General features: G+C 43.8%; 1 protein-coding gene and 1 pseudogene across 1 annotated transcript in view; both read left to right on the top strand.

Annotated features, from left to right (window-relative positions):
• The window catches only part of ANO10 (anoctamin 10), a 114483-nt gene that overhangs the window by 41228 nt on the left and 61332 nt on the right, over positions 1 to 11923 (top strand). Inside the window, exons 7-10 of the mRNA XM_006765103.2 lie at positions 5325 to 5467; positions 7519 to 7701; positions 10672 to 10863; positions 11851 to 11919. Of these exons, the coding sequence (XP_006765166.1) occupies positions 5325 to 5467; positions 7519 to 7701; positions 10672 to 10863; positions 11851 to 11919 (587 nt within the window). The remainder of the gene's footprint in view (positions 1 to 5324; positions 5468 to 7518; positions 7702 to 10671; positions 10864 to 11850; positions 11920 to 11923) is intronic.
• On the top strand, positions 421 to 790 carry LOC107183280 (annotated as a pseudogene).

Raw genomic sequence — 11923 nt, 5'->3', positions numbered from 1 at the left:
GTCCCAGAGAGAGAGGCAGGGTCTGATTCCCCGTCTCAGTGGCAGCTGTTGGTCAGTACTTGCCTCTTTCTTTCTCTCCCTCTTTCTTTCTGAGCTTCGCCAGCAGCTGGGCTTTTCTCTCTCTCCTGGCCTCTGGGGGGCTGCTGTTCAGCCCTGCCACTCTAATCAAGCCCACAGATAGGCCTGGATATGCTGACTGGCATAGAACTGACCAATCAGAACCAAATGTGGGTGCTGTGAAAAACCAATGGCTGTCTAGGAGTCGAAGCTTTTGACACTGACTGGCATAAGAACCGACCAATCAGAACCAAATCTGGGTGCTGTTGGGGAGCCAATGGCTGCCTAGGAGGCAGAGGTTTAGATACTGACTGGCATAGAAACCGACCAATCACTTTTTCCCTGCTTATAGCTCTCGTAGACATGGTGAATGTTCTTAAAACCCACTGAACTTTCTGTAGGAAGTGTGGCAAGCATCAACCCCACAAAGTAACACAGTATAAGAAGGGCAAGGATTCTCTGTATGCACAGGAAAAGCGGCATTATGACAGAAAGCAAGGTGGGTATGGTAGACAGACTAAGCCCATTTTCTAAAGAAAGGCTAAAACTACAAAGAAGATTGTGCTGAGGCTTGAATGCATTGAGCCTAACTGCAGATCTAAGAGAATGCTGGCTATTAAGAGATGCAAGCATTTTGAATTGGGTGGAGATAAGAAGAGAAAGGGCCAAGTGATCCAGTTCTAAGCTTCATATTCTGTTTGATTATAAGACAATAAAATCATGGTGTGTTCAAAAAAAAGAAAGGAAGGAAGGAAGGAAGGAAGGAAGGAAGGAAGGAAGGAAGGAAGAAAGAAAAAGAAACCGACCAAGCAGAACCAAACCTGGGTGCTGTGGGGAGCCAATGGCTGCCTAGCAGGCGGAGCTTTTGATGCTGACTGGCATTGAAACCAACAAATCAGAACCAAATTGGCCAGGAGAGGCGGGCAGTTGGTGGCGAGATCAGCCCAGCAGGAGAGGGCAGTTAGGAGCAATCAGGCAGGCAGACAGGTGAGCAGCTAGGAGCCAGCAGTCCCAGATTGGGAGAGGGATGTCTGGCTGCCTGTTTAGGCCTGTTCCCACAGGTATCAGGCCTAAACTGGCAGTTGGACATCCCCCGAGGGGTCCTGGATTGGAGAAGGTGCAGGCTGGGCTGAGGGAACCGCCCCCCCGCATGAATTTTGTGCACTGGGCCTCTAGTTTTACACATAAGAAACTGAGAATAAATCATGGCAAAACTGTACTTAAACTTTGATTTTCTAACTCCATGTCTTTTTAGCAGGCCTCTTAGACTCTTGGCTGAATCTGGGAATATTAAGATGAATAAGACATGGTTTAGGTTCTCAAGGAGATGATGACTTAGTTGATGACAGACATGAGAACAAATGAACAGAATAAGAATAATCTATAAGTGCTATTGAAGGAGTAGAGTATGGCAGACAAAGAAGTGATCATGGCCTGCACATGCACACACAATAAATAGCCATTTAATGAGCTCCTTCAATCAATATTTATTGAGCAACTACTATGTGACAGGTACCACTCTGGGTGCTAGAGATATAGCAATGAAGAATACAGATAAAACTCCCGCTCTAACATTCTGGTGGAAAGAGCCTGCATTCTCATATCAAATATGGACAGACAGATGGATGAATGGAAGGACGGACAGACAGGCAGATGTGTCAAGGGAAAACCATGGAAGTCTTCATAGAGTAAATGAGACTTGACCTGAGTCTTGGAAACCCGGAGACAAGGTGCTGGCCAGGGGAAGGTGTGGGCCGCAGACGGCCCTGAGGAGGAGCAGCACAGACAGAGCCACGAGGGTGCTCATCAGTCAGGGCTCTCTGGGGACCTTCAGGTGGCTCCCTCTGGCTCGAGTGCTGGGGTGGGCACGGGACAATGGTGGGGAGGCAGGAACTTGGATTTGTCCTGCAGGTCATAGGGAACCAGTGAAAGGTTTTAAAGAACATTTATAACAAAGACACGATACTAGGAAAAATTTTAGGGCAGTCACACGATGGAGGCAGCGTAGACAAGGTGGTTTTGCTCAGTGGGTAGAGCGTCAGCCTGCAGACTGAAGGGTCCCAGGTTCGATTCTGGTCAAGGGCACATGCCAGAGTTGTGAGCTCGATCCCCAGTAGGGGGCACGCAGGAGGCAGCTGATCAATGATTCTCTCTCATCATCGATATTTCCATCTCTCTCTCCCTCTCCCTTCCTCTCCGAAATAAAAAATAATATATTAAAAAAAATTAGTCTGCTGTATTTACTCAAACATTTAATTAGCTCACCTCTAATTTCTTGGCAGGGCCAGACCAAATGATTTCGAGGGCTGTATACGGCCCGTGGTCCAGATGTTCCCCACCCCTGCTTTAGAGGTTGCTATCAGTTTCACCATCACCACTTACTAGTATTCGGGGTCTTTCTCGGGGTGGCTGTCTATGGGATCATTTGCCAATACATCCCACATTTCTTTGTAGCAGTAAGACTTAAAAAATAATTTCAGATTGCAGTGATACTGCCGTACCCCCCAAAATGTGTCTTAACCTTGGTTTCTTCCTTGTTGAATGCTCCTGGTGGTGAGCAGTAGGCATGATTGACAGCCTAGCGCAGTGATGGCAAACCTATGACACACGTGTCAGAGGTGACACGTGAACTCTTTTTTTTGGTTGATTTGTCTTTGTTAAATGGCATTTAAATATATACAATAAATATCAAAAGTATAAGTCTTTGTTTTACTATGGTTGCAAATATCAACAAATTTCTATATGTGACCAGGGGGCAGATGCTCAGACCAGTAGGTTAGCTTGGGGTCCAGCCAATCAGGACTGAGTGAGACAGGCCACACATGCCCTGGATCCCTCCCTCGGTCCCTCCCTGGCCCTGATCGTGCACTGGTGGGGTCCCTTGGCCTGGCCTGTGCCCTCTTGCAATCTGGGACCCCTTGGGGAATGTTGTAGAGCACGTTTTGGCCCGACGGCAGAACAACCGGTCACTATGATGCACACTGACCACAAGGGGGCAGATGCTCAATGCAGGAGCTGCCCCCTGGTGGTCAGACAGAAGCCGGACTCACGGCTGGTGAGCACAGTGGCAGTGGTGGGAGCCTCTCCTGCCTCTGCAGCAGCACTAAGGACTCCTCCTGGGGAGCCGGCCTAAGCCAGCAGGTGGACATCCCCCAAGGGGTCCCAGACTGTGAGAGGAAGCAGGCTGAGCTGAGGGACCAACCCCCAGTGCACAAATGTCGTGCACCAGGCCGCTAGTAGTCTTATATATGTGCATGTGGTTTAAGACTTCAAATGTAGAAATTTGTTTATAGCCAATTTCTATTTATGTAAGAAGCTAATTATTTACTTTATAGTCATGTTTCTCTTCTCTTCAGTGCTTCTTTGAATGCTTCACTATTCAACAATCCCTGAAGTTACACACAGTTCATTTAGTGATAGAATCTTCAGTTATTTTTTTATGAATTTTGGTGAAGAATGCTTAGAGTTGAGGAGGTTCCCAGCATGTTCTGACAGGCAGAAGGAGAGAGTTGGAGAGAGGCACTGTGTAACTTGCTTGCAGGTTGTGTCAAAGCTCACACATTCTGCCTCTTTCCACCATCATTATAAATAACAAAGATGTGCCGTCTTGAAAGCACCTCACTTACCAGGAGGCGGCGTCAGCCATCTGTGCCATAACAGAATCAAGACAGGTGCATAGAGTCCTCTGAACTTGCAACTGTAACCTATTTAGCACAGTTCATGTACTTGACTCCCCGAGGGAGAGATCGAGGCCCCCACTGAGAAAAAATCTTTGTTTAGCTGTAGAAATCATTTTGAGAAGCCTATTTATCTGGCTTTTCAGTCCTTAAAAGAGCAGAAACTACCATTGGGAAGATGTTTAGGTTTCTGGAAGTAGGTAAATTTATAGAGGCAAGAGCAGGCTTGGAAATAGAAAACCTGTCATAATAGGTGCTAATAATTCAACAGTTTAGCAATGTGGACATTTGTGCATATCAAAAAGGCTCTGAAGTAATTGATATTCAGAATATTGATGCTGAATCAGCAAGGAAGTTACCTTCTCTGTTCTCTGTGTAAGATTCAGGGGAACATGTGATGCATTAAAAAAACCATTCAAATTGATTTTAATATGGAGTCTTTGCCCTTAGAGGTAAAACGCTCCCTTTGGCTTGAAGAATTCAGTTATTTGTGGGACTTTATTGTTCTCTGACATTTCAGATACGTTGTCAGGTGACTGCCTTGTGAAAGACTCACATGTTAGGATCTGCCTGTGTTCCCTAGGCCTCTCCCTTCCCTTTTAATCTTATGGGGAGAGCATTCCCCACTTTCCCAGGCTTTCGCTTTCCACCTCTGCTCTGACTTAGCCCCCACCCCTCCCCTGGCTGCATTGATCTTACTGCTCACTCTCTGAGTGACTCCCTATTCGCTCACTAATGAAGTGCCCACAGCGGTACTCTCAGGAAGGGATGCTGCTAAGCGGGCAGTAGCCAGCAAGAGGCTGGAGGCAGAGAGGAAGGCCGTCAGTGCAGGGTGTGGTTGCAGATTCTTGAGCAGGGGAACTGCTTGAAGAAATGGCCCTTGTTATGGTGGGATCCCCAGCCCAGAACTGTGTCTGAGCAGGGCAGGGCGTCTCAGGCCTGTGGTGACAAAGATGCCTCCCACACTCGGCTGGTTGTTGCTGGCCCCACTCATCTACCTGGGCGTCGCCCGGTGACGGTGAGGAGGCTCAGGTCCGTGGGCACAGGAGGCTTCCGGGGCTGGGCTACTTGTGGTGGTGGGAGTTGGGGGTCCTTCTTGCTAGTGCTGCCCGGCCATCCTGGCAAATCCCCTTGGGGAAGGCAATGGCGGGCCCTGCAGGAAGGAGGGGAGGAGAGGATGGCCCCTGGCAGCTCATTGTGAGCGGGGTCCCAACCAGTTCCTCTGCGTTCATCGGCTATTTTCAAGCTTCTAAGTGGGTGAGTGGGGAGTGAACCCACCTGGGTCACCTGGGTTCCCAGGTTGGAGGTGGGGAATGGTGGGCCTTGGTCTCCCTCTTGTAAGAACAGGGTAGGAACAGGAGCGTCAGCTGCCCTGGTGCTGTTACTCACCCAGTCCTGGGTCCCCAGCCGGTTCACGGCCCTGAGTCTCCTCTGGGTGCCTCCTGCATCACTGAAGGGTTTATAGATGTGCCCACTGAGGAGGAGGAGGGAGAACAGGGCTGGAAGCCTCTTGTTGCGTTTTTAAGATCAGACGAGATCGGGCGCGTTCAGGGTGGTATGGCCGTAGACTTGTTGCGTTTTTAAATGCAGTACTTATGGTTGTAAATGTAAACTACTATGAAGCAACACTAAATATTGTTACCATTTTTTTTTTCCAGTTTAACTTTCTGAATTGCTTTGCCTCACTCTTCTACATCGCCTTCGTCCTGAAGGACATGAAGCTCTTACGTCAGGTGAGTGTGAGTAACAGAAAGGTATCCGTTCCTCAGGCTTTAGAGGCGGTTTCTTGTAGTCAGGTAATGCAGTCAGCTTCCCATTACTATATTCACAAATAAAGCCTTTTCAATTCTGTCCATTTCTAAGCCCAATTCTAATTAAAAACAGAAAATCCATCAGCACTGTGTAGTGTGCTCAACTGAAAAGAAATGAATGGAAGCTAACCAACTTGTAAAATTAATGATATAGGGCAGTAAAGTAAAACATGTAGTTCCTATATATTTGTATTTGTATAGAATTGTAAGAAAAATTCTAACAACAAAACATTTTTTTAACTTTTGCGTGTGTCTCAGGGTGGGGGTGATTGGTGTAGCCTTACATAGGTCTGATACATTTCATTTTTAAGTTATAAGTTGTACTTTAGAGACCAGCAGATCCTTTTCGGAAGTGTTAAGAAAGTCTGACATATATTTAATACTTTTTCTGCTTGAGGCAGCTGCCGGGGAGGGCTGCTCCCTCCTGGTGTGAATGTCCTGTGCTTGTTAGTGAGGAGCCTCAGAGCTGAGGCTTCTTAGTATTTATATGAGAACGTGGGATCATCTTTCAGGAAATTAAAAGAAAATTGTATAACAGAGAAAGTTAGTATTTTGTAGTTATGTTCCTAACAACTTGCATAAAAGTAAATTAAATGTTGTGCTCTTAAGAATTACACTCTACATATTGCTACTTTTTAAAAATTATTTTTGAGCCCTAGCTGGTTTGGCTCAGTGGAGAGAGTGTCAGCCTGCGGACTGAGGGGTCCTGGGTTTGATTCCTGTCAAGGGCACATGCCTAGGTTGCGGGCTTGATCCCCAGTGTGAGGAGAGGGGGGGCGGGCCACGCATGCAGGAGGCAGCTAATCAATAATTCTCTCTCATCATTGATGTTTCTATCTCTCCCTCCCTTCCTCTCTCTGAAATCAATAAAAATATATATTTAAAAATAAATAAAAATTATTCTTGAAAATTGAAAACGTAGTTGGATGCACATACCTTCCCCAGTCCCACCTACAGTGTTAGTGGGGTGTGACTTCTCATTTCTTACACTTTAGAGTCTCCTTCACATAACAGGGGACAGAGGGAGGGGAGAGGATTCTTGAAAAAATAGAATTCTAGTATCAGCAAAGATGTTGTGTGATGGAAACACTGATATCCGTCTGGGAAAAGTAGAAATTGACACACCACTACTGGAAACCACTCCGGCAGCCTTAATTCATCCCTAATAAATAATCGGAGATGGGGTGAAGATTCCTATACGTAGGTATCCAAAGAGCAACATTTGTAATAGCTCAGGTTGGCACTAACACCTGCATTCAACAACAGTGCCTGGGCTAATAAAGATAGAGTTTTTATTGGCACAGGAAAGTGCTCACAATATATAACGAGAGGAAAGAAACAATACAAAACTGCATATAATATGTAGTGGATCATGCTACTTTAATTTCTACATATGATTGGAAATATCCAAGATGTTAGCAGTGGTTCTGTCCTGATTGTAGAATCATGGGTGACTTTTTATTTTTCATTTTCTAAGTTTTTTACAGTGGGTGGGGGGATGTATTAGTTTTATAATGTTTTTAACATTGTGGCCAAGCTATTATTTTTCCAAAATTGGCAACACCTTTTAGATACTCATATTTTGTAGCCAGGATGATATAACCAAAAAAAAAACCCCAAACCACCACAATTTTAAGGAAATTTGTTCTACAGATTCGTAACTTATTTATTTTTTATTATAATATTATTATTTTTTTCTTTATTGATTTTTTAAAATAATATTTGTATTATAATCTTTTTGTATTTTAATCTAAGTCTTCCCTGTGGAAAAATAAACATAAATTAGAAACATCATTCGAACACCTAACTTTCCTTCGACGCTCTATCCACTGAGCCAAACCAGTTTCGGCCTGATACTAGCTTTTATAACAATAGTATACTATTGGTTGAAAATGGCCATTTTATTTGCATAACTGCACACACGGTGTGGTTTCATGAAGCTACACTGGCCGCTATGTCTGTGCTTCTCCTAGAGCCTGGCCACGCTCCTGATTATGTCCCAGATCCTGAACCAGGTTGTGGAGTCTCTGCTGCCGTATTGGCTCCAAAGGAAGCACCACGTGCAGGTGAAGAAGAAGGTGCAGGCTCTGAAGGCAGACATCGATGCCACGTTATACGAACAAGTCATCCTGGAAAAAGAAATGGGGACGTATTTGGTAAGCTTGGACCTGGCTGAGTTTGGCATTGACTCAATGTGCGTAACAGCCACGTACCGGGTACCTCCACACATGTAAACACCCACAGTCTCAGCTCAGTGCTCTCCAGCCAGCGAAGGGCTACTGTCCTGAATCTGAAGTTATGCCTAAAGCACAGAGGATGCGCTTGGTGAACCCTGTGAGTGCTCCGCCGAGGTGGTGGGAACAGCAGGTAGAGCCGGTGGGGCAGGGGGGTGAGACGGCCATGGGGGCAGCAGCATGGCTCGCTTCAGACACAAAGAAAAGATTGAACGTGGGTTCTGGAAATATCGGAGGGAACTTTGTAAAGTGTGTGGTTGTCTAACCACTAGGCAGCACACTGGAAACTAATACAAATAATATGTAAACTGTAATTGAAAAAAACCTAAATTTTTTTTTAAAAACCAAAGAAAAGATTGAAGCCCATCATTAAAAATGAATGCCAATCTGAAGATTAATTTATAGTTTAAGTTACTTAGTGCTATTGTAAAAATAAAATAGTTCCTGAAGTCTGAAATTTTTTAGGAACTATAAGATCATTGGAGAATCAGAAAACCTAACCATGTATTTAATGAACTTTTATTCAGCTCTGACTACGTTCACTATTCTGTAGTGGGGACTGGTGTTGGGGTCACGTTTGCTTTAGGTCATTGTTTCTTATATCCTGCACCTACCTTCTTGGTATGGTATAGTCTTAGTGAGATAGAACCTTTGTGAGGGTCCATTGTCATTAAACTTCCATAGTCTTGCTTTTCATCAAGAATGAATGCATCTCAATTCATTATTGAACTAACTTTCTTACTTAGTATTTTTTCTCATATGCTTAAGAATTTTAGTTTGTATGTTCATCTGGAGTAGGAATTTAGTCTCTCTCTCTTTCTCCCCCCCCCCCCCCCCCCGCTCACTGCATGTTGTATGCTAAAAATGTCAGGCAGAGCTCGACATGACTGCGGGCTGCCCGGCGGCCCCTCTGAGAGACTGTGTCGGCACATCTCCGCGGAGCCAAAACAGCACAATTTTGAAAGCTGAGCACAGGCAATGATGGTTTCTTAAGACCGAATTGTGGTAAAACCGGCTTGATTGCTAAGATTTTTACTCTTTACCCACTCCTGATTACTTCACTCTTCAGAGAATTAAATCAATGCTATATCACTGGGCATATTTTAAAGCCACATCTGTATGCTGCAACACAACGTAAGGAAATGCTTTCTAGAGCCAAATGCAGCCAAAGGGCGGTTTAGAAATTGCTCGCCACTGAATCCCCAGCTGCGCACCCACCGGCCAGCTCCTGACATACATGTGCGTGGTGTTGCTCTTTGACGAGCCTTGGACACTGCCAGAGTGACTCACTGGAAATCCCTGGGCCCATGCTTCATCCACGTAGCCAGGGCATCTGAGAGAAGTACCCACTCCATTGCCAGTACTCTATAGTTACGTTAGGAAATTCTCTACTTTAGCAAAATAGAAAATATGAAAAGAAACTGACTAGAAGTAGATTCTGATTTATACTAAAGCTCTCAGCTCCTGAGTCTAATATGCATGTCTTGGAGAAGGACTGACTCTGAGATGCAGTAATAATAATGATTCATTTTGCAATATCCATGTTTAATATTGCTTTAAAATATTGTGATGAGTATTTTCCTTAAACTGAAGTTGTCATCGCATGTGCATAGGGAGGTCTGGAGTGTGGCCTAAGTAACTCACCCTGCACTGTTAGTATCTCTTTAGTTGTTGAGGGTACACAACAACTATTGCCTGTCTCCTCCTTTGGACTAAACCTTTAAAAACATACCGGAAAGGTGTTTAAACATAGTTTCAGAGGGGTTTCTCCATGCTTCCGTGGTCTCCTTACTTTCTGCTGTAGACTCCTTTCTTTGGCCTCTTTGATGTAAATACTACTTTCGTTAGGGTGACTCTGGGGAGTTTCCTTGTTACCATCAGCTTTGTTTTCCTTAACTTTTAATAAAATTGAGATAAATGTCTTATGCCACAAAATTCATTATTTTAAAATGTACAACTTAGGTGTTTTTCTTTTAACTAAGTTCACAAGGTGTGCAGCCATTATCTTTTATTTTTATTATTTTTTAAATTAAGTTTATTGGAGTGACATTGGTTAATAGGGTCATATAGGTTTACAATGTGGATTTCTAGGTTACAAGATCTATATATTTCACTGTGTGCCCACCACCCAAAGTCAAATCATCTTTCATCACCATATATGAGGACCCTTTACCCACCACCCCCCAAGGGAGAAGCCTTTAGCACTGGGAGGGACTCAGTGAGGCTGAATAACGATGAGCCTTCTGAGTGGAGTCCAGAAGGTACCACTGTCCACATCAGGTAGTGACTTCTCTTTGGGAGCGAGGCTTTCTGAGACCTCCAGCCCCTCTGCTCCCCCTAGTCCTGGGCGTGCCTGTTGTTGTTAAGGCTGCTGTGGACCTGGGAGCAGGAGGTGAAACTGGAGTGAATTTAAATGCACAGATGGAGCTGTTTTTCTTTACTAAGGGCTGCCTGAGTTACTACAGGCCGTGGGTTAATTTTCACAGGACTGAAAAAGTTCATTCTGACAAACTTTGCCCCCCCCCCTTTTTTTGAGGGGCAAACTTCTGGAGGTCCTTACTTGATCCTTTTTTAAAATGTATTTTTATTGATTTTAAAGAGGAAGGGAAAGGGAGAGAGAGATAGAAACATCAACAATGAGAGAGAATTATTGATCGGCTGCCTCCTGCACGCCCCCTACGGGGTATCAAGCCCGCAACCCGGCATATGCCCTTGACCGGAATCGAACCCGGGGCCCTTCAGTCCTCAGGCCAGTGCTCTATCCACTGAGCCAAACCGGGAGGGCTCTTCCTTTTTTTTTAAGTTAAACTTAGCGGGATGACATTGGTAAGTTATTCTTTTTAGACGATATTAAAACAGAGCCTGTTTTCTCCTTGTGGCTCACATTTCCAGGGCACCTTCGATGACTACCTGGAGCTGTTGCTGCAGTTTGGCTACGTGAGCCTTTTCTCCTGTGTTTACCCGCTAGCTGCGGCCTTCGCTGTGTTAAATAACTTCACTGAAGTTAATTCCGACGCCTTAAAAATGTGCAGAGTCTTCAAACGTCCATTCGCAGAGCCTTCGGCCAGTATTGGTGTATGGCAGGTAATTATTTGAGAAAAAATTTTCCTTTAAAAGAAATAACAGAATGAGGCATTGTGATTTAAAACAATGAGCCCAAAGGAGAGGGTTGGGAAAATTGGATTTCATTCTTGCTTGGCCACCAAACAGCTGTGTGACTTCAATAGCCATTTACTTCCTCTGGGCCTCACTTTTCTTGTTTTTAAAATTGGGGGTGGGGTGAGGGAGGTAAAATATAATCTTTATGACTCCTTTCAGGTGTAAGACTTGGACAGTTTTCTAGGAGAGCAGCCAGCTGGGCCTTCACTCACATAACGAGGCCGTCCCCACTGCAGTGTCAGGAGAAAGGGGCACAGTAGTTTTCAGATGCTTAAAGAAAAGTACTGCCAATACAGAATCTTATATTCACAGGAAATATTCTCTAGGAGCACAGGAGAGAGCAAGACACTCTCAGATGAAGGGAAACTAATAAGAGTTTTTTATTATCAGGGGCCCTATCCTAAAAGTATGACTGAAAGTTCTCAAAACTAAGGAAATTATGAAAGTAGGAATCTGGAGACATTAGGAAGAAATAAAATGGCTAAACAAAAACACAAGTAAATACTTTTACTTTTCCTTCTCTTCTTGAGTCTTTAAAGTTATGTTTGAGAGTTGAAACAAAAAATACAAAACTAATGATTCTAAATACTATATATAGAGAAAATATTTAGGCAATTATATTATAAATAGGGAATGGTAAAGGGAGGTAAGATTTCTATATTTTACTAGAGCTGATAAATAACACAAGTAAAAATGTATATACACATATAAAACATAATGTAACTATATATGTATAAATGTGTGTATAAAATATAATTATAATATATACTTAGAGCAATCCCTAGAAAGCTATATAAAAATATATTTAAAAACACAGATAAATCAAAATGGAATATCAAAAAATATTTAGGTAACTCATAATAAGACAAGAAAAACAAAGCAGTTTTAATTTCACGTTCTTTTTTCTTTCAGTTGGCCTTTGAAACAATGAGTGTCATATCCGTGGTCACTAACTGCGCTCTGATTGGAATGTCGGCAAGTGGAT

The sequence above is a fragment of the Myotis davidii genome, unplaced genomic scaffold (assembly GCF_000327345.1).
Source record: "Myotis davidii unplaced genomic scaffold, ASM32734v1 scaffold81, whole genome shotgun sequence".
NCBI classification, from domain to species: domain Eukaryota; kingdom Metazoa; phylum Chordata; class Mammalia; order Chiroptera; family Vespertilionidae; genus Myotis; species Myotis davidii.
The sequence above is the reverse complement of the archived record's forward strand: the minus strand, read 5'-3'. Positions and strand labels throughout refer to the sequence as shown.